At 42.8% G+C, this 24020-nt stretch overlaps 1 protein-coding gene across 1 annotated transcript in view; it reads right to left on the bottom strand.

The window, feature by feature from the left end:
• Positions 1 to 22753, bottom strand: part of LOC109883870 (protein FAM189A2) — a 59432-nt gene extending 36679 nt beyond the window's left edge. The window contains exons 1-3 of the mRNA XM_020475891.2: positions 22217 to 22753; positions 16143 to 16199; positions 871 to 981 (exon numbers count right to left, since the gene is read on the bottom strand). Coding sequence (XP_020331480.2) covers positions 871 to 981; positions 16143 to 16199; positions 22217 to 22513 — 465 coding nt within the window. The 5' untranslated portion in view covers positions 22514 to 22753. The remainder of the gene's footprint in view (positions 1 to 870; positions 982 to 16142; positions 16200 to 22216) is intronic.
• Between the last annotated feature and the right edge of the window lie 1267 nt (positions 22754 to 24020).

Here is a 24020-nt window from a genome sequence, read left to right as displayed (position 1 = left end):
TATCTTTGTAGTGATTGGGTGTATTGATACACCATCCAAAGTGTAATTAATAACTTCACCATGCTCAAAGGGATATTCAATGTCAGTTTATTCATTTTTTCCCCCGTCTACCAATAGGTGCCCTTCTTTGCGAGGCATTGCATAACCTCCCTGGTCTTTGTGGTTGAATCTGTGTTTGAAATTCACCGCTCGACTGAGGGACCTTGCAGATAATTGTATGGTGGAGTAAAGAGATGAGGTAGTAATTCAAAAATCATGTTAAACAGTATTATTGTACATAGAGTGACATTATGGGTATTGTGTGTAGGCCAGTGACAAAATATCTATGTTTAATGCATTTTAAATTCAAGCTGCAACAACAAAACGTGGAAAAGGTCAAGGGGTGTGAATACCTTCTGAATGCAAGATGCAAGATGCTGTGTGTGTGTGTGTGTGTGTGTGTGTGTGTGTGTGTGTGTGTGTGTGTGTGTGTGTGTGTGTGTGTGTGTGTGTGTGTGTGTGTGTGTGTGTGTGTGTTAGTGAGAGAGAGAGCGAAAGCGAGAGACATAGAGAGAGAATGAATACAGGAATACAGCCTGCCACCTAAGACATCTAAATCTCCCCTATAATAACAACACATAGCCCACACAAACATGTGAAGATAGATCACTGATAATCATGATCCACTTATCCCCGATCATTGTCTGTCTCACACCATAATCAAACACCTACACACAACATCATCACATCTGCACACACACTCGACCAATCAAACACCTACACACATTTCAAATCAGGGAAAGAGTTTGTGTTGTGCGCACATGCATGTGGGTCTGTGTGTGCGTGCCTGCCTGACTGTGTGTGGGTGATGTCTGCGTGTGTGTGTCTCACCAGTTGACAGTTGGTTAAGGTGGAGACCATCTGAGCTCCTTGACAGCAGAGGATGAAGCCGGCCAGGTTGAGAAGAACACACACCACTGACGACAGCACAAACATATTCACCTGGGAGAGGGAAATGGTGGAGAGAGAGGGGAGGGAGAGAGAAATAGTGATGGAGATATTTGCAAAACATATCACACAGCCTAATAGGAAAATAGTCCAAATCAGAGAGCATATTAAAACTAAATCCCAATCAGGAAAATAATACAGAACCATAATATAGAGAGAGGGAAGAAAGGGAAGTTGAGAGAAAAAAGGGATACAACTGTTTATGACGGAAGAGAAAGGCCCTCAAAGCTGGCCTTGACTGGAAAGATAATTTATAGTGCCTTCACACCCCAGACTTTTTCCACATTTTGTTGTGTTATAAGCCTGAATTTAAAAAGGACACACTTTAGATTTTTTGGGTCACTGGCCTAAAAAAATACCCCTTAATGTCGAAGTGGAATTATTTTTTTATTTTTTACAAATGAATTACAACTGAAAATCTGAAATACGTCTTCAACCCCTTTCTTATGGGAAGCCTAAATAACAGAGAAAACTGAGGATGGATCAACAACATTGTAGTTAGGAAGCCTGTACAGAATAAACATATTCCAAAACTCTTTGCAACAAGGCACTAAAATAATACTGCAAAAAATGTCGCAAAGCAATTCACTTTTTTATCCTGAATACAAAGTCTTATGTTTGGGGCAAATCCAATACAACACATTACTGAGTACCACTCTCCATATCTTCAAGCATAGTGGTGGGCTGCATCATGTTTTGGGTTTGCTTGTAATCCTTAAGGACTAGGGAGCTTTCAGGATAAAAAAGAAACGGAATGGAGCTAAGCATAGGCAAAATCCTGCAGGGAAACCTGGTTCAGTCTGCTGTCCACCAGACAGTGGTAGATGAATTTACCTTTCAGCTGTACAATAACCTAAAACACAAGGCCAAATCTAATTTGGAGTTGCTGGCCAAGAAAACAGTGAATGTTCCTGAGTGGCAGAGTTACAGTTTTGACTTAAATCTGCTTGAAAATCTATGACAAGACCTGAAAATGGTTGTCTAGCAATGATCACCAGCCAATTTAAGAGAGCTTGAAGAATTTAGAAAATAATAATGGAGAAATGTTGTACAATCCAGGTGTGGAAAGCTCTTAGACTTACCCAGAAAGACCCTGTAACCGCTGCCAAAGGTGATTCTATGTATTGACTCAGGGGGTTGAATACTTATCTAATCAAGATATAATATTGTTCTATTTTTCATAAATGTTTTATAAATATTATCATTTTTCTTCCACTTTGACATAAGAGTATTTTGTGTATATCGTTGACAAAAAATACAATTAAATCCATTTTAATCCCACTTTGTAACACAACAAAATGTCGAAAAAGTCAAGGGATGTGAATACTTTCTGAAGGCACTGTAATTTAATTGAATTTATTTGGGTAAAATACATATAATGTAGAACAAGTTAAACAATGTATTCCCAGAGGAAATCACATAAAATTATTAATTAAAACACTTGTTTTCAAAGTGGTCCTCAATGGTAAAAACAAATGAAACACGAATGATTAAAACACAAGACGAAATTACAGATAGAAAAGATGACAGAAAAAATGAGTCATATAAACACTGTTATTGAAAAAACTGAAGAAGAAGGAGAGGAGGGAAGACAGACCAATACCTGTTTGTTGGAATATACAATGGGTAATTTAACTACACTACTATTAGACTGACTTGATGTGAGTGTTGGTTTATAGTGCATGTAATTCAGAACAGCCAAGGATATGTCAATCAATATGAAAATGACCCCTTTTCAAAGCTTACACAAATAGGTGGGCTCGGAAAAGATCTGACTATTTTAAGCGTGCCTCCAGCAGCAAAATCGTGTCGGTCGCCTGGCGGTCTCGGGCATAAGGGAGGGGATGGGCCAAATCCAGCCCCCCCACCGCCTCTCACAGTGAGGCAGAGGGGTATTTATACTGGAGCTAAGACTGGGACGCATGGTGACCGCTGTCTGTCTCTCTGTGTCTGTCGCTATCTGTCTGGCGACCACGGCCATGGAAATCACTCAGGTCAGAGGTGGGGCTCTGTGTATTCTTTGTGACGGGGAGGATACAGTCACTAATTTGTCCTAACCCAGTCAGTGTGTCCGCTCTCACACTCTCACACAGGACACACACACACACACAAATACACAGCTTGCGGGACAGACAGCTCGACTCCAGATTTCACCCTCAGGCAAGCGCCAACACTTCAGTTCCAACTGAACACTCACTCTTCCAGTTTCCTGAAGTCACGTTTTGAACAAATTGAGGGGATTAAGACTAAGACCCCCTTTACACAAATAAGAGTGTTCCCCAAGGGGTAGGCTATGTCTGAAGATACATTATTGATGTTAATCTGTTGCACTAAAGGTGCACTATGCAAAAATCGCTCCACTATTTCCTGGTTGCTAAAATTCGAATAGTTCGCATAATTTCAGTTTATGTGATAAAACAAGCAAAAGCAGTACAGCACAGAGAATCATTGTACCATCTAAACCCCTGTGGAATAACATTTTCAATAACCAAAAATATTGTATTTTCAGCTGCTTGAAGCTAAACCTAAGAATGGGAGGCATGGAAATAGCGTATATAGAACAGATCTACCGCTTCTTCGACTTGCTTTCAATGAGTATGCGAGAACTATAACTATAACTGATTTCTATGTGAATTTGGTAGGGGACCCCAAAAAGTTACATATTGCAGCTTTAACAGAACTATTGCTCAAATTGTATTGTGTGATACCTCCATTTGTAATACACTATGCTACTATACACACTGGCAACATTCTGCGGTAGGCCTAATCATAGCCTGATAAAAAAGGGCCACCTAGCGGAATCGACATTTTAACAAATATAGTTTAGGAGTAAAGGAGTTTAAGAAAATAATTTAAAGATATTGCTGTGAGCAGACATGAACGGGGTTCACAGGATGACAGAAAGAACACAAGATCAGTTGGACAACAAAGCAAGCACTCCCATTTAGGAACTATCTTCCTTTACGTGCAATCAGTGAAAGCTGATTTAAATACACTCTCAGAGTTGTAAGACGCTGACTGTGCAAACGGCAGGATATCCGGATACTCATATCAAATAAAATGTTATTTGTCACATACACATGGTTAGCAGATGTTAATGCGAATGTAGCGAAATGCTTGTGCTTCTAGTATCTAAAAAGTAATCTAACCTAACAATTTCACAACAACTACCTTATACACACAAGTGTAAAGGAATGAATAAGAATATGTACATAAAAATATATGAATGAGTGATGGTCGAATGACATAGGCAAGATGCAGTAGATGGTATAGAGTACAGTATATACATATGAGATGAGTAATGTAGGGTATGTAAACTTTATTTAAAGTGCCGTGTTTAAAGTGGCTAGTGATACATTTATTACATCAATTGTTCCATTATTAAAGTGGCTAGAGTTGAGTCAGTATGTTGGCAGCAGCCCCTCAATGTTAGTGAAGGCTGTTTAACAGTCTGATGGCCTTGAAATAGAAGCTGTTTTTCAGTCTCTCGGTCCCCGCTTTGATGCACCTGTACTGACCTTGCCTTCTGGATGATAGCGGGGTGAACAGGCAGTGGCTAGGGTCCTTGATGATCTTTTTGGTCCTTCCTGTGACATCGGGTGGTGTAGGTTTCCTGGAGGGCCAGTAGTTTGCCCCCGGTGATGCGTTGTGCAGACCTCACTACCCTCTGGAGAACCTTGCGGTTGTGGGTGGAGCAGTTGCCGTACCAGGCGGTGATACAGCCCGACAGGATGCTCTCGATTGTGCATCTGTAGAAGTTTGTGAGTGTTTTTGGTGACAAGACGAATTTCTTCAGCCTCCCGAGGTTGCGCTGTTGCGCCTTATTCACCATGCTGTCTGTGTGGGTGGACCATTTCAGTTTGTCCGTGATGTGTACGCCGAGGAACTTAACTTTCCACCCTCTCCACTACTGTCCGGTTGATGTGGATAGGGGGCTGCTCCCTCTGCTGTTTCCTGAAGTCCACAATCATCTCCTTTGTTTTGTTGACATTGAGTTTGAGGTTATTTTCCTGACACCACTCTCCGAGGGACCTCACCTCCTCCCTGTAGGCCGACTCATTGTTGTTGGTAATCAAGCCTACCACTGTAGTGTCGTCTGCAAACTTGATGATTGAGTTGGAGGCGTGCATGGCCACGCAGTCATGGGTGAACAGGGAGTACAGGAGAGGGCTGAGAACGCACCCTTGTGGGGCCCCAGTGTTGAGGATCAGCGGGGTGGAGATGTTGTTACCTACCCTCACCCCCTGGGGGGCGGCCAATCAAGAAGTCCAGGACCCAGTTGCACGGGGCGGGGTTGAGACCCAGGGTCTTAATGACGAGTTTGGAGGGTACTATGGTGTTAAATGCTGAGCTGTAGTCGATGAACAGCATTCTTACATAGGTTTTCCTCTTGTCCAGATGGGTTAGGGCAGTGTGCAGTGTGATTGCGTCATCTGTGGACCAATTGGGGCGGTATGCAAATAGGAGTGGGTCTAGGGTGTCAGGTAGGGTGGAGGTGATATGGTTCTTGACTAGTCTCTCAAAGCACTTCATGATGACGGAAGTGAGTGCTACGGGGCGATAGTAATTTAGCTCAGTTACCTTAGCTTTCTTGGGAACAGCAGACTGGGATAAGGATTGATTGAATATTTCCGTAATTACACCAGCCAGCTTGTCTGCGCATGCTCTGAGGACACGGCTGGGGATGCCGTCTGGGCCTGCAAACTTGCGAGGGTTAACACATTTAAATGTTTTACTCACGTTGGCTGCAGTGAAGGAGAGCCCGCAGGTTTTGGTAGCGGGCCGTGTCAGTGGCACTGTATTGTCCTCAAAGTGAGCAAAGAAGTTGTTTAGTTTGTCTGGGAGCAAGACATCATGGTCCGCAACGGGGCTGGTTTTTCTTTTGTAGTCCGTAATTGACTGTAGACCCTGCCACATACCTCTCGTGTCTGAGCCGTTGAATTGCGACTATACTTTGTCTTCTATACTGGCGCTTAGCTTGTTTGATTGCCTTGCGGAGGGAATAGCTACACTGTTTGTATTCGGTTATGTTTCCGGTCACCTTGCCCTGATTAAAAGCAGTGGTTCGCACTTTCAGTTTTGCACGAATGCTGCCATCAATCCACGGTTTCTGGTTGGGGAATGTTTTAATAGACGCTGTGGGTACAACATCACTGATGCACTTGCTAATAAACTCGCTCACCGAATCAGCATATTCATATCCCAGTCCATGTGATCAAAGCAATCTTGAAGCGTGGAATCCGATTGGTCATACCAGCGTTGAACAGACCTGAGCACGGGTGCTTCTTCTTTTAGTTTCTGTCTATAGGCTGGGAGCAACAAAATGGAGTCGCGGTCAGCTTTTCCGAAAGGGGGACGGGGGAGGGTTTATATGCGTCGCGGAAGTTAGAATAACAATGATCCAGGGTTTTGCCAGCCCGGGTCGCACAATCGATATGCGGATAACATTTAGGGAGCCTTGTTTTCAGATTAGCCTTGTTAAAATCCCCAGCTACAATAAATACAGCCACAGGATATCTTGTTTCCAGTTTACATAGAGTCAAATTAAGTTGTTTCAGAGCCGTCGATGTGTCTGCTTGGGGAGGAATATACACGACTGTGATTATGATCTAAAATAATTCTCTTGGTAGATAATGCGGTTGGCATTTGATTGTAAGGAATTCTAGGTCAGGTAAACAAAAGGACTTGAGTTCCTGTATGTTGTTATGATCATACCATGTCTCATTAATCATAAGGAATACACCCCCGCCATTCTTCTTAACAGAGAGATGCTTGTTTCTGTCGGCGCAATGCGTGAAGAAACCAGGTGGCTGTACCGACTCCGATATCGTGTCTCGAGTGAGCCATGTTTCCGTGAAACACAGAACGCTACAGTCTCTGATGTCTCTCTGGAAGGCAAACCTTGCTCAGATTTCGTTTACCTTGTTGTCAAGAGACTGGTCATTGGCGAGTAGTATGCTCGGGAGCGCTGCGCGATGTGCCCATCTACGGAGCCTGACCGCTCCGTCTGTCCATTCTGCGACGCAGTTGTTTTGGGTCGCCGGCTGGGATCCGATCCATTGTCCTGGGTGGTGGACCAAACAGAGGATCTGCTTCGGGAAAATCATATTCCTGGTCGTAATGTTGGTGAGTTGATGTTGCTCTTATATCCAATAGTTCCTCCCGACTCTATGTAATAAAACCTAAGATTTCCTGGGGTAAGAATGTAAGAAATAACACATAAAAAATTAAATACTGCATAGTTTCCTAGGAACACGAAGCGAGGCGGCCATCTCTGTCGGCGCCGGAATAAAATTGACACTTTTTAATACATTCAGACCACATAATATGGCAATAATATGTGATTATACAGATACTAATCACGGTATTTCATGTTATTCGTCTGCAAAATTTAAATCTGCACGAGACAATGTCCATTTGATTAATAGTTATTGCTCTAGTATCCTAGTATCCTGGTAAAAACTGTTTGTTTCTAAGAGGCTTTAATACCGCCTCTACACCAGATTACAGGGTTTGGGAGGACAGGGAATGTGACTACAGGATAAATCCATTTGAGTTCAATCACTTTTTTAAAGCATCCCTTTTGATTTAAACAAACCTTTCTATGCATGTTTGCCTTTGGAAGAAGTGGTCAGAAACATTCAGGAGATAAAAGTGCTCAAAGTTGACCCATTTTGTATACCCTTACCATACCATGATAAATCTGTCTTCACTGGAAGATATAAATGGTTGAGTTTGATATAATTTAAAAGTTTCAAAAAAATGTTGTCAAAGTATTGAATTATTTCTTGAAAACATTTTTAAACCTTTAACGTCAATGACCACCCTACATCCCCCTCCTGACATGCTTCTGAAGCTAAGCAGGGTGCGACGACTGTCCTCCTCTTCGTCTGATGAGGAGTGAGAGAGGTCGGACCAATGTGCAGCGTGGTAAGTGTCCATTTTAGTTTATTAAACTGAACACTAAATAATACAAAATAACAAAGTGAATGATACAAACGAAAACCGAAACAGTCCTCAAATGTGAAACAAACATTACAACAGGAAACAATCACCCACCACTCAAAAGTGAAACCAGTCTGAGGTCCAGACTATTCTGGAGCATGTTTTCACTCCATTCATCTTTCCCTCGATCTTGACTAGTCTCCCAGTCCCTGCCGCTGAAAAACATCCCCAAAGAATGATGCTGCCACCACCATGCTTCACCGTAGGTTTGATGCCAGAATTCCTCCAGACGTGACGCTTGGCATTCAGACCAAAGAGTTCAATCTTGGTTTCATCAGACTAGAGAATCTTGCTTCTCATGGTCTGAGTCCTTCAGGTGGCTTTTGGTAAACTCCAAGCGGCTGTATTTGTATCTATTATGGATCTCCATTAGCTGCTGCTTGGCCGGGTGGCCAGCTCTAGGAAGGGTCTTGGAGGTTCCAAACTAATTCCATTTAAGAATGATGGAGGCCACTGTGTTTTTGGGGACCTTCAATGCAGCAGAAATGTGTTGGTACCCTTCCCCAGATTTTTGCCTCGACACAATCCCGTCTCTGAGCTCTACGGACAATTCCTTCAACCTCATGGCTTGGTTTCTGCTCTGACATGCACTGTCATCTCTGGGACCTTATATAGACAGGTGTTTGCCTTTCCAAATCATGTCCAATCAATTGAATTTTCCACTGGTGGACTCCAATCAAGTTGTAGAAACATCTGAAGCATGATGAATGGAAAAAGGATGCACCTGAGCTCAATTTCGAGTCTCATAGCAAAGGGTCTGAATACTTATGTAAATACTTTCTGTTTTTTATTTTTAATACATTTGCAAACATTTCTAAAAACCTGTTTTAGCTTTGCCATTGTGTTTTCCCATTGATGAGAAAAAAATATTAATTTCAGAATAAGGCTGTAACATAACAAAATGTGGGAAAAAGGAAGGGGTCTGAATACTTTCTGAATGCACTGTATGTCAAGTCAAGAAAGCTTACCAGCAGACAGAGGTATTTGCCATTTGCCGTGACTGGTACTTGCGGGTGCTTTTTCACGCTCCCTTTGTTATTATGCTCCCTTTGTTATTAGTTTTACAACTAAAATGCTTGACTGTATTTAAAGACATGGCTGACTTGTATTGATTGACATGCACAAATTATTGTATGATTGAATGATACACTGTATACTGAAGAAGGACTTTATGCCAATAAGTAAGTTATGCTAAAAACAGCTACAGTAAAAAAATATTTTAGTTTTTCATGGAATAGAAACCCGATCATATTTATCAAATTAATTAAGCTAAATAAAAATAAAAAAGATCCCATATAGTCGAAAACTTTCTAAATGTCATCAAAAAAAGTTAGCTTAGAGCTGTGAACCTTTTTTGTGGGATACACATGGCAATTCTAGGTCTTGTGGCATATTTTAGTTAAACTATCTGTCACATCTGTTCCTGCAACGCCCTCTACTGCTCATCCTGTATCTCCTTGACCTGCCGCCTCCCCCAGTGCTCTTTTCCTCTCTCTCTCATTACAATACATTCACAGATTTCACAACACACTGTGTGCCCTCAGGCCCCTACCCCACCACTACCACATATCCACAGTACTAAATCCATGTGTATGTATAGTGCGTACCCTCACAAAATCCATGTGTATGTATAGTCCTACCCTCACATCACACCCATTGGCTGTGCTGCTCATTCATGGAATCTGCTCCTCAAGGACATCATGACACTGAAAACAATGGATACACTCTACAAAAGAGCCAAGGAAATGGTTAGGTATGTGAAATGTCATCAAGTTATAGCAGGAATCTACCTCACCAAGCAAAGTGAGAAGAATAAGAGCACCACTTTGAAGCTGCCCAGCAACACCCGTTGGGGTGGTGTTGTCATCATGTTTGACCATCTCCTGGAGGGGAAGGAGTCTCTCCAAGAAATGCCCATATCACAGTCTGCTGATATAGACAGCCCCATCAAGAGGATCCTCCTGGATTATGTATTTTGGGAGAGAGTGGTAAGCAGCCTGAAACTCCTGAAACCTTTGGCTATTGCCAAACCACTAGGCAGTATAGCCTAGTGGTTAGAGTATTGGACTAGTAACCGAAAGGTTGCAAGTTCAAATCCCCCAGCTGACAAGGTACATAATCTGTCGTTCTGCCCTTGAACAGGCAGTTAACCCACTGTTCCTAGGCCGTCATTGAAAATAAGAATTTGTTCTTAACTGACTTGCCTAGTAAAATAAAGGTCAAATAAAAAAATAAAAAAATAATTGCACGGACTGAGGAAGACAATGTCATCCTGTCTGATGTTCAGATTCTGCAGTTCTGAAATGCATCAAAAAGCATGAAGACTTCTGCCTGAAGCCTATACATGCCGCAATGTACATGTTGGACCCCAAGTATGCTGGCAAGAGCATCCTGTCTGGTGCAGAGATCAACAAGGCCTATGGTGTCATCACTACCGTGTCTCGCCACCTTGGCCTGGATGAGGGCACGTTTCTTGGCAGTCTGGCGAAGTACACTTCCAAGCAAGGGCTTTGGGATGGAGATGCAATATGGCAGTCGTGCCAACATATCTCATCAGCCACATGGTGGAAGGGACTTTGTGGATCTGAGGCTCTTTCCCCTGTTGCCTCCATCATCCTCCCACCAACATCAGCCGCCTCAGAGCGCAACTGGTCATTGTTTGGGAACACACACACCAAAGCATGCAACAGGCTGACCAAAAGGGTTGAGAAATTGGGGGCCATCCGGGCAAATTTGAGGCTTTCTGAGCCTGACAACGAGCCATCCTCAACATGTTCAAGATGTGGACATTGAAGAGGTCCAGGGAGAAGACATGCAAGCCTGGGAGGAAGACAACCAAAGCTTTAGCTCAAACACTATCATTTTACAGAGGTATGTTAAAAATGTTTTTTGGAGATGTGATGGGGATCATTGGGGATCATTCAATATTCTCTTTCTTTTGATGTGACATTTCATTAAAAGTTAAATTCGTAACATTTTTTTTCTATTGGAAGGACTTAATCATTTGCAATTATGCCTACTTATGATAAGGTGAAAGATTTGTTTCTGTCTCCATATATGGTAAATATATCCAATTAAAAAAACATCTACATTTATATGGTATTAATTTTAATTCCCACAGAAAGTTTCCACCTCTGAATATTCCCCAAAATGTGCCACCCTAACAGTCAATATTTAAAAACTGTCAAATGCATGCCCTCTGATGGTCAAACTAGCACTAACTAGCATTAATGGCAACAATGGCTGACATGTTAGAATTTTGTGGCAGCCCGCAAGCTGTGCTGCAGTATGACGCAACTTTTAAAGGAATAACCACTCTATGTCAGATACTCCAGTGAGTGTAATATGCTCCAGTGAGTGTAATATGCTCCAATTACTGTAATTAGCTCAATATTAGGAGTTGATAAATAAAGTTGACATCATTAAAAATAATATTTTCCGCTCTTTTCTACTGTAGTAGGTATCAATGGCGACCTGCTAATTAGGGCGTTAGGGGTGGCGCCTCACCTTTGGAAGAAAAAAAAATGAAAAGAGCAGATAAAAAAATATATATATACTCTGAACAAAAATATAAACGCAACATGTAGTGTTGGTCTCATTTTTCATGAGCTGAAATAAAATATCAGACATTTTCCATACGCACATAACTTCTTTTTTCAAATTCTATGCAGAAATTTGTTTACATCCCTGTTAATGACCATCTCTCCTTTTCCAAGATAATCCATCCACCTGACAGGTTTGGCGTATCAAGAAGCTGATTAAAAAATAATTATATTTACACAGGTGCACCTTGTGCTGGGGACAATAAAAGGGCATTCTAAAATGTGAAGTTTTGTCACACAACACAATGCCACATATGTCTGAAGTTTTGAGGGAGCTTGCAATTTAGAGAATTTGGCAGTACGTCCAAGCGGCTTCACAACTACAGACCACGTGTAACCCTGCCAGCCCAGGGCCTCCACATCTGGCTTCTTCACCTTCCGGATGATCTGAGACCAGCCACCCAGACAGCTGATGAAACTGTGGGTTTGCACCACCGAAGAACTCCTGCAGAAACTGTATCAGAGAAGCTCATCTACACACTTGTCGTCCTCACCAGGATCTTGACCTGACTGCAGTTCGGCATCGTAACCGAATTCAGTGGGCAAATGCTATTCTTCGATGGCTAAATAAATAAATCAAACCAACCTATTACAGACACAGAACAAGGCTTCTCTGTTCAACCGCTGCAAGTCCCCGCATGCCGGGACGAGATGAAAGGATAATCGCATAGAGGAGAAGTGTGCTCTTCACGGATGAATCCCGGTTCAACTGTACCGGGCAGATGGCAGCCTGTATGGCGTCGTATGGGCGAGTGGTTTGCTGATGTCAACGTTGTGAACAGAGAGCCGCTTGGAGGCGGTAGGTTTATGGCATTGGCAGGCATAAACTACGGACAACTAACATAGTTGCATTTTATCGATGGCAATTTGAATGCACCAAGACACTGTGACGATATCCTGAGGCCCATTGTTATGCCATTCATCCGACGTCATCACCTCATGTTTCAGCATGAGGACAAAATTCCACAGGCCACAATCAACAGTGCTGCATAAGGCAACAATGCACAGCATCCATGTCACAAGGATCTGTACACAATTCCTGGAAGCTGAAAATGTCCCAGTTCTTCCATGGCCTGCATATCACCAGACATGTCACCCATTGAGCATGTTGGGATGCTCTGGATCAACCTGTACAACAGTGTGTTCCAGTTCCCGCCAATATCCAGTAACTTCGCACAGTCATTGAAGAGGAGTCGGACAACATTCCACAGGCCACAATCAACAGTGCTGCATAAGGCAGCTGATGGTGGTCACACCAGATACTGACTGATTTTCTGATCAGTCAGTATCCAGAGGGGGCGGATGGACTGGATATCTTTGTTGCATTTGAGCTAAAACTAAGGGGACAAGATAAAACACAAGTATTCGAGAACCCAGGAGTGTTTAGGGAACTTGTTGATTTTGTGTCATCGCTGGACACTGCAATGAAAGAGCACTTGGACACCGCTATTGGTTTTTAAAAGGCACGAGCTACTAGACTGTAGGCTCTCCACAATGCAAGGGCACATTGTACAGGAGTTACAGAACACTGACTTTATGGCCATACAAGCGAATGAAACAACATATGTGATGCTTGCCATCATTTGACGCTACATTGATGCAGCCAAAACTGTGCAAGAGAGATATTGGGGATTTGCGAAATTGGAAGGAGGCCCCAATGCAGACACCATCAGCAGGGCTCTCCTTCAAAATCTGGGCCTACTTTTTCCAGAGCAAGAAGCAGACAAGATAAAACATATTGGTCAAACATATGATGGGGAAAGCGTGATGCGCGGTTCAACTGGTGGCATTAGTAAGAAGATTCAAGACATATACCTGAATGCCCACTTTCTCCACTGTTATGCATCAATTTGGTGATGCAACAAGCAGCATCAGCCGTGACACATGCTTGTGTATTTTTCTCAGATTGAAGGAGGCGCTCAACCTGCTTCTCACGATCCAACAAAATAAAATGTGTTGGACAGCACAGTGGTACGCAGGCTCCCCCGCGCATCCCAGAAGGGCTGGAATTTCCAGAGCCGTATTGTAAACACTGTGCATGAAAATAAAGGTGAACTATTGGAGTGCTTAGAAACCATTCTAGCCTCTGATGACTTTGACAACATCACTGACAGGGAAGCCAAGGGATTCTCGACGATGTTAAAGGATTTTCTTTTTTTCCTTGATTTGTTCCAGCACATAATGCCCCGAGTGGACATTCTTTTTGCACACCTGCATAAAAGAAGCATTGATGCTGTGCAAGCACAGGATGCCGTCAAATGCTTTATGGATGTTTTGTCCAAGGTACGAGACTCCGCGCCATTGCTCTGTGCCAAGTACAGCTGGAACCAGAAGAGGTGTTGCTAGTGGTGGAAATCAATGACAGGCATGAGGTAATTTAGTCTACAACCTAATTAAAAGCCCTCTATGAATTAAATAAATCATTATTATTGGCATATTAATATTCAGTTTACATTGATTAAACCTATACTTGATAGAGTTGTATGGATAGTGTGTGTTCAATGCGTCTAGCCTAATGCTTGTCAAAATCATGGGCATTAATATGGAGTTGCCCCCCCCCCCCCTTTGCTGCTATAATAGCCTCTACTCTTCTGGGAAGGCTTTCCACTAGATGTTGGAACATTGCTGCGGGGACTTGCTTCAATTCAGCCACAAGAGCATTAGTGAGGTTGGGCAGTGATGTTGGGCGATTAGGCCTGGCTCGCAGTCGGCGTTCCAATTCATCCCAAAGGTGTTTGATGGGTTGAGGTCAGGGCTCTGTGCAGCCAGTGAAGTTCTTCAACACCAATCTGTATGGACCTCGCTTTGTAGACGGTGGCATTGCCCTGCTGAAACAGGAAAGGGCCTTTCCCAAACTGTTGCCACAAAGTTGGAAGCACAGAATGTTCTAGAATGTCATTGTATGCTGTAGCACAAAAATGTCCCTTCACTGGAACTAAGGGGCCTAGCCCAAACCATGGTAAACAGCCCCAGTGTCACGAATCCCGCCGAAGATGGTGCCTCTTCCTGTTCAGCGGCGCTCGGCGGTCGTTTTCGCCGGCCTACTAGCTGCCCCTACTAACCTGGTAGGCCCGCCGGCTTTTGTGCGGGCTTGTTTTTCAGTTATTGGTGTGTGTATATTTTGTGGATTATATTTTCCGAACAGTTTCGTCCTGTTTGTTTGGACTGGGTCTTTATGCGCCCTTGTGTGTGGCGTTGACCGACACTCTGTTGTTTGGAAATAAATATCCACGTATCGAACTACCCTGCTCTCTGGCTCTCGATCCGAAACCTGCCTCTCCTCCTGCCCTGCCGGTAGCTGGGGCCGCAGTGTGTAGAGCCATTCAAAGTCCTGAGGAGGATAAACGAGGTGTGTTATAGATTACAACTCCCCTCTTACTATCGCATTAACCCCTCGTTTCATGTGTCTCTCCTCAGGCCGGTGGTAGCTGGTCCCCTACAAGAAGGTGAGGTGCTGGAGGTCCATCCGCCCCCTCTGGACATCGAGGAGTCCCCGGCATACACGGTACGAGCTACTCTGGACTCGAAACGCCGGGTGAGGGGCCTGCAGTACCTCGTGGACTGGGAGGGGTAGTAAGGTATCGAACTACCCTGCTCTCTGTGCCTGCTCCTCCACCCACTACTGCTAGAAGTCGTAACACCCAGACCATTATTCATACTCCACCAAACTTTACAGTTGGCAATACGCATTCGGGCAGGTAGTGTTCTCCTCCAAACCCAGATTCGTCCATCGGACTGCCAGATGGTGAGGCGTGTTTCATCACTCCAGAGAAAGCGTTTACACTGCGTCAGAGTCCAATGGCGTCGAGCTTTGCACCACTCCAGCCAATGCTTTGCATTGCGCATGGTGATGTTAGGCTTGTGTGCAGCTGCTCGGCCATGGAAACCCATTTCATGATGCTCCCAACTAATAGTTATTGTGCTGACGTTGCTTCCAGAGGCAATTTGGATCTTGGTAATGAGTGTTGCAACCGAAGACAGATGATTTTTACGCGCTACACACATCTGCACTCGGCAGTCCCGTTCTGTGAGCTTGTGTGACCTACCACTTTGCGGCTGAGCCGTTGTTGTTCCTAGACGTTTCCACTTCACAATAACATCACTTACAGTAGACCAGGGAGCTCTAGCAGGGAACATTTTTATGAACTGACTGGTTGGATAGGTGGTATCCTATGACGGTGACACCTTGAAAGTCACTGAGCTCTTCAGTAAGGGCCATTCTACTGCCAATGTTGGTCTATTGAGATTGCACGGCTGTGTGCTCAAATGTATACACCTGACAGCAATGTGCGTGGCCTGTTGAAATTGGGAAAAACCTGCCTGCACTCTGCTCCCCCCCACCTACTTAGCCAACCAGGAGTCGCTACTGGCAGGTACTTAATTCAAAATGTGTTTATTCTGTTGTTGCTAGAGATATTCAAACAAAAATATGGAAAAAATGGTTGAATACCCCTGGCCTTCATACAGTACTTAGGTTCCCTCATACAGTAAAGCAAGTACAGATCTCTCTCATGTATAAAAAGAACAGTTCTGTGATATATGACCTACCAGCAGCAGCATGGGTCTCCTCCATGTTGTGAGGCCAACGATCCCTGACAGGATCACCTGGAGAAGAAGAAGAAAACAGATACAGAAATCCGCAATGTTACATACTGTATGTGCATACACAGACAGTAACCCCCCCCACACACACACACACACATTTTTGTCTCCATTAAAGTATTTTGTATTTATTAGGACCCCTAATTAGCTGTTGCCAAGGCAGTGGCTACTCCTCCTTGGGTCCAAACAGGAAACACAACAAATAAAATACATAATATACATAAATATACATACATAGAACTACATTTACATTACAATTTAGCCATTCAGCGACACTCCCATCCAAAGCAACCCACAGCTAGTGCATTCATATCAAGATGGAAAGGTGAGACAACCACATATCACAGTTGTATCCCAACCACGTATCACATACACTACCACCCAAAAGTTTGGGGTCACTTAGAAATGTCCTTGTTTTTTCTAAAGAAAAGCAATTTTAAAATCACATCAAATTTTTCAGAAATACAGTATATTTATTTTTATTTTACTAGGCAAGTCAGTTAAGAACAAATTCTTATTTTCAACGAAGGCCTAGGAACAGTGGGTTAACTGCCTTGTTCAGGGGCAGAAGGACAGATTTGTCAGCTCTAACCACTAGGCTTCGCTGCCGCCCCAATATAGACATTGTTAATGTTGTAAATGACTATTGTAGCTGGAAACGGCTGATTTTTAATGGAATATCTACATAGGCGTACATAGACCCACTATCAACAACCATCACTCCTGTGGTCCAATGGCACATTGTGTTAGCTAATCAAAGTTGTGTTAGTTTATCATTTTAAAAGGCTAATTGATCATTAGAAAACCATTTTGCAATTATGTTACCACAGCAGAAAACTGTTGTGCTCATTAAATAAGCAGTGCCTTCTTTAGACTAGTTGAGTATCTGGAGCATCAGCATTTGTGGGTTCGATTACAGGCTCAAAATGAACAGAAACAAAGACCTTTCTTCTGAAACTCATCAGTCTATTCTTGTTATGAGAAATGAAGGCTATTCCATGCGAGAAATTGCCAAGAAACTGAAGATCCCCTACAACGCTGTGTACTACTCCCTTCACAGAACAGCGCAAACTGGCCCTAACCAGAATAGAAAGAGGAGTGGGAGGCCCCTGGTGCACAACTGAGCAAGAGGACAAGCACTTTAGAGTGTCTAGTTTGAGAAGCAGACGCCTCACAAGTCCTCAACTGGCAGCTTTAGGCCAGCATCCCAGAGTCGCCTCTTCACTGTTGACGTTGAGACTAGTGTTTTGCGGGTACTATTTAATAAAGCTGCCAGTTGAGGACTTGAGGAGCGTCTGTTTCTCAAGTAGCTGGTAAACTAGACATAGCTGGTAAATTCGCTCTGGCTATCTACTCCGTTTTCAGAGCACTCATCTGAGTGTGTCAGAGTGCAGAATAAGTGACGAATTTACGAACGCTCAACACCCGTTGAATATGGCCGGTGTCAGTAAACATTAGCAAAAAAGCGTAATAAATTGTTGCCAGCAGCACAGTTGCAGTCACCAACGCTCTGGATAACATGAAAACAGCCTAACCAGCTCTACTAGAGCAAGTAAAATGGTAAGAGTGAGCTGTTCACTCATTTGTGTCTGGAAATAGCTAGCCAGCTAGCCAACGTTAGCCAGTTAGCTTGGGTGCTTGACTGCTGTTGTTAGGTCCGAATGCTCGGGTCAACCCTACTCCTCGGCCAGAGCGGCCAGTATGCACTCTGAACGCTCTGAGAGCGAACCGCTTTGAATTTACTAATGGACAATCTGACAACGCTGAGTTTACGAACGCCCAGAGCGCACTCTGGCACTCCAGATTGAATTTACGAACACACCCGTAGTATAAACCAGCCTTTAGTCTTAAAATCTTTGATTGTTTAGTACACGGCCTCACATGTGAATATCTAAAGAGCTGGGTTGGGCTAAAGCTTAAGAGGGTGTGAATGATGCTGAATGGGTGTAGACTAAGAAGAGCTCTCCAATAGGGCCATTTTCTCAAAAGTGAGGTTACAAGTTTATCAACTTTCAAAGCAGAATGCCTTTCCAATTGTTCCTCAACTGCAGTATATGATATACCATGTTCTAGCACAGTCTCTACTGTTATCCAATGTAAAAAACACAATTTCAAACGTTGCTACATAAGACCGAATCCAGCCGGTCAGTCACACATGGTGTGTGGATGTTGTTTAAGGTTGTGTGAATGTTGTCTAAGGTTATGTGAACGTTGTCTGACATAATGAACTAAAGCAGCGAACTTCCTTTGTAGGCCATTGCGCCACACTTCCTAACAATAACTAGAGAGTTAGTTGCTCAATAGGCCTTATCTCCCTTACACCCACCCATGTTCCAGGAAAGCTATGTATGCCGAGTGAGTTGCTGTGTTTTGGTGAGGAGTGATTTGCCAGTGGATATTAAAACAGACTTGTACAAAGGCCAACAGAAGCCTGCAACACCCCAGCCCTTATAGATCAATGTGAAAGCCGTATAATGTGGTGTCAAAGAGGAAAATGTCATTTGTTATCTTATATGGCTTGAAGAAGAGATAGTTAATCCTGTTCCTCTTAATTTCTATAAGATTGTTACAAATTGCCCTGTAAGTTTTTGTAGTCTGTTTTATAACTGTTTCTAACTTTCTGTAAAACAATTGTTCATGGTTCCTGTTATCCCAGGATGTGTGGGAGAGTGGACATGTCCTTGATATGATTCGTCTCTGTCTGGACCTAATATCTGTGGTGATAAGCACCGGACTCATTTGAAGGGCATGTGAAACACCCCACCCATCCTCGGTCTGTATAAGATGTCTGTGAAAACAAAAAGCGAATTTATTTGGTTTTCCAATGCATGCTGAAATAAAGCTTTTGTATATTGAGATTGGACTGCCTTATGAAGGGGTTTTCCACCACATAAGAACACAAAAACAAATTGTACTGTGTGGTTACATTAGTGTGTGGTAACATTAGTGTCTGTAAATGGTTGATTTCTCTCCAGTGGTAGTTTCTGATTAAGCTGAAAAGGCCCAATAGTCTTCTGAAACACTTTTAGTCTAATACTCTAAAGGAAGTGGGCAGTTAAAGTGGCTGGACTGATTAAGACTTAACAGGGCCATTATTTTGAGGTTTGACAACCCTGGCAGCCTCCATAGTATTGTCTGAGCAGCAGCTGTAGTAAGCTTGACAATCATGTAACCCCTGTGTAAGAGATTTTGAGATGGTCTGCCAATGCACAAAAGTCATTGCACAATTCACAGTCCCACGTTATAAGAACAACAACTCTAAAGGCTTCGCATACCCTTTATAAGGCCTACATAGATGCTTCACAAATTATATAAGTGAATCCATACTAGGCCTCTGTGAAATGTGTTATAACATGTCCTTACATTTGGGGGGGCTTTTAATTACACTACTATGTTTTTAAAAAAGCACTTGCACATCTGAGTTGTTGCAGGTGCATGGAAATAATGTGATAACTAAATAAAAGTGAAACCTGCACTTTTCTTTTACATTGAATTTTTTTAATAAACCAAGATGGAGAAATACCAGGGCTGCCCTAGTCCCAATTTAGTGCACTACTTTTGAGCAGGGCACATAGGGTTTGCAATATGTCAGGAATAGGCCCTATTCCCTACACAGTGCAAGCTCTATGGGCCTTGGTCAAAAGTAAAGCGATAAATTGAAAATAGGGTGCCATTTATTCAATAGGGTGCCATTTATTCAATAGGGTACAATTTAGGATTCGGACCAAGATGGACACCTTAGATCGAGAAACATTCAATATCAAATTCTGGTTCAGTGTTTTCCAATAAGAAACTGCCTGTTTTATAAGAACTTTAATCACAATGTGCTTCCTGGGGTAAATTACTAGGTTATTACCCCTGACCCTGATTACTCATAACAATATAGTTTATTTTGCCAAAGGATTGTATAGTCCCTTATTTGTGTGATTGATTTATAAAGACATAGCTTTGGATATCAACTTCATTTCTACCCAGTCCTTTCAGATATACAGTTGAAGTCAGAAATTTACATACACTTAGGTTGGAGTCATTAAAACTCGTTTTTCAACCACTCCACAAATTTCTTGTTAACAAATTATAGTTTTGGCAAGTCGGTTAGGACATCTACTTTGTGCATGACACAAGTAATTTTTCCAACAATTGTTTACAGAAAGATAATTTCACTTATAATTCACTGTATCACAATTCCAGTGGGTCAAAGTGTACATACACTAAGTTGACTGTGCCTTTAAACAGCTTGGAAAATTCCAGAAAATTATGTCATGGCTTTAGAAGCTTTTGATAGGCTAATTGACATAATTTGAGTCAATTGGAGGTGTACCCGTGGATGCATTTCAAGGCCTACCTTCCAACTCACTGCCTCTTTGCTTGACATTATGGGAAAATCTAAAGAAATCAGCCTCAGAAAAGACCTCAGAAAAGAATGTGTAGACCTCCACAAGTCTGGTTCATCCTTGGGAGCAATTTCCAAACGCCTGAAGGTACCACGTTCATCTGTACAAACAATAGTACGCAAGTATAAACACCATGGGACCATGCAGCCATCATACCGCTCAGGAAGGAGACACGTTCTGTCTCCTAGAGATGAACGTACTTTGGTGCAAAAAGTGCAAATCAATCCCAGAACAACAGCAAAGGACCTTGTGAAGGTGCTGGAGGAAACAGGTACAAAAGTATCTATAGCCACAGTAAAACAAGTCCTATATCAACATAACCTGAAAGGCAGCTCAGCAAGGAAGAAGCCACTGCTCCAAAACCTCCATAAAAGTCAGACTTCGGTTTGCAACTGCACATGGGGACAAATATCATACTTTTTTGTAGAAATGTCCTCTGGTCTGATGAAACAAAAATAGAACTGCTTGGCCATAATGACCATCGTTATGTTTGGAGGAAAAAGGGGGAGGCTTGCAAGCCGAAGAACACCATCCCAACCGTGAAGACCGGGGGTTGCAGCATCATGTTGTGGGGGTGCTTTGCTGCAGGAGGGACTGGTGCACTTCATAAAATAGATGGCAACATGAGGAAGAAAACTGATGTGGATATATTGAAGCAAAATCTCAAGACATCAGTCCGGAAGTTAAAGCTTGGTTGCAAATGGATCTTCCAAATGGACAATGACCCCAAGCATACTTCCAAAGTTGTGGCAAAATGCCTTAAGGACAACAAAGTCAAGGTATTGGAGTGGCCATCACAAAGCCCTGACCTCAATCCCATAGAACATTTGTGGGCAGAACTGAAAAAGCGTGTGTGAGCAAGGAGGCCTACAAAGCTGAGTCCGTTACACCAGCTCTGTCAGGAGGAATGGGCCAAAATTCACTCAACTTATTGTGGGAATCTTGTGGAAGGCCACCCGAAATGTTTGACCCAAGTTAAACAATTTAAAGGCAATGCTACCAAATACTAATTGAGTGTATGTAAACTTCTGACCCACTGGGAATGTGATGAAAGAAATAAAAGCTGAAATAAATCATTCTCTCTACTATTATTCTGACATTTCACATTCTTAAAATAAAGTGGTGATCCTAATTGACATAAAACAGGGAATTTTTACTAGGATAAATGTCAGGAATTGTGAAAAACTCAGTTTAAATGTATTTGGCTAAGGTGTATGTAAACTTCCGACTTCAACTGTACAGTATGTGCTCCAATCCAGTTAATTCATAAATGGGCTAGTATCCAACTGTAGGGGCTACCAATATAAGTCACCCCATAATAATAATGTACTTGTCAGCACACAAGTCACCTAATACCACTGGACTCTTAAACAGCATCTAGATATGACACCAGGACACTACAGCTGACAAATAGTCCATCGCTCTGCCATGTGTTTTGGTTCTGGTGGATATGATCTAATCCCCTAACAAGAGTGTGATTTGGGTAATAGTTGCATAATTGATAAGCACTACACAACCTGTTGATATAGTCAACTAGCTATCATAGTTTAAGAATATGGAGTCAAAAAAAATTACTGCCATTTTATTAATTATGTGTGAGATGTTAATAAACCTGAGGCTACTCACTGAAGATCCGACCCAGAAAGGGCATGAGTTTCGGATGGGTGGCGAGCTGCTGAGGGAGAGAGCTGAGAAGGAGAGCGCGACCATGGAGCAGCCGAGAACCAGCTGCAGTAATCCGAGGGAGAGCAGTGGGCCGCCGGGGAGAAGCGCTGGTAGCAGCTGCGACTGAGAACCAGGCATGCGAGAGCTAGATATACAGCGGGGCGGCCGGCTCCTGAACGACGAGTCTGCCAACTGAGAACCCAAAGAAACCCTAGTTACAGGGTAACACGATCCGGGGAGAACTACCGGTATAGACATTGGATATGCGCCACCAGGAGGAGAACAACTGAACCTGGATGAGACTCAGCGCGAGGAGGCGGGTGATCGTTTTAGTTTTATTCCTAAATTAAAGAAGTGATCCTTCAGTTGGGTTTGGTCGATCTTAGCGTCGTTACTACTGCCATGGTCGTCTCGAGGTGGCGGAGTTTGAAGTTTTAAAATAACTGCTGTTTGTGACAAGGGGCTAGGATTGCGTTTCACATTTTTGTCAGAGGCACAAGAAGGGCGCAGGAAAGGGCGCGTGTGCAGCCCTCTGGGCATAAACGGCAGGGACCCAAGCCGCTAGGGTGCCCCCAACCCCCTTTTTTTTAGGAACTCAGTCATGGTCTCAATCTACTGTTGAGAGTTAGAATGGTAGAATACATAAGATGCAATTTTGAAATTGGCAGTGCATCAGCAGTTTTTCCTCTTGTAATGTCAGTCACTGACAGTCACTCAATTAGCCCATGTCAGCGAAAAATGTTTAAATTGGTAAATTAGTCTAGCCAGTTATCTACACCTTACACATTACCATGCATGGCATTTGCCAAGGGGCCCTAACCTCCAGCCCCCCCCCCCCCCATTGGCTTTGATACTCTGATTGGTTAGAGACATCAAACCGGTAATTACTTTGTTTTGTACAGCAACCCTTGTGTGCCTCGTCACCACAAATGACTTCAGTGATGACAGTCAGAATTGCAGGAAATTAGCTTTAAAAGGGCTAAATGTTCTATCCACGCATCACAACATTTTGGCAATTGCAGGAAATTAGCTTTTAACTACAACATGTTCTGTCCGCCCCATGGCATGAGTAGAATTGCATGAAATTCAATTTAAAACGGCAAGATTTTCTCTCCGCCCCATGGAACAATGGGTAGAATTGCAGAAAATGTGCTTTAAAACCACAGCATTTTCTCTACGCCCTATAGCAAAATGCATACAATTGCAAGAAATTAACTGATGTCAAAAGGGGGACCACAAAATTGTTTTATCCACAAGGTGGTGAGGCCCCCAAACTAAACCTTGATTAGGGCCACCAAAAAGCTAGGATCGGCCCTGCGGGTGAGATTTGGCCACATGTCCCCAACTGTCATTTGCAATATTTAGGTGTGAAAGTATTCAAGGATTTCTTAACTCGTGATTATTTGCACAAAAATAAATAGATGAACGTAATTCACTAGCCTAAATGTCTTGTTTAGATGTGTTTGATGTGTTTGATGACAGCTGACTGTAGTAGGTTATGCAAATGTCCAGTGGGGCAAAAAAGTATTTAGTCAGCCACCAATTGTGCAAGTTCTCCCACTTCAAACGATGAGAGGCCTGTATTTTTCATCATAAGTACACTTCAACTATGACAGACAAAATGAGGAAAAAAATCCCGAAAATCACATTGTAGGATTTTTAATGAATTTATTTGCAAATTATGGTGGAAAATAAGTATTTGGTCACCTACAAACAAGCAAGATGTCACGCCTTGGTCTTAGTGTTTTGTGTTTTCGTTATATAT

The sequence above is a fragment of the Oncorhynchus kisutch genome, linkage group LG3, assembly GCF_002021735.2.
Source record: "Oncorhynchus kisutch isolate 150728-3 linkage group LG3, Okis_V2, whole genome shotgun sequence".
Lineage (NCBI taxonomy): Eukaryota > Metazoa > Chordata > Actinopteri > Salmoniformes > Salmonidae > Oncorhynchus > Oncorhynchus kisutch.
This window is presented reverse-complemented; position numbering and strand designations above follow the sequence as displayed.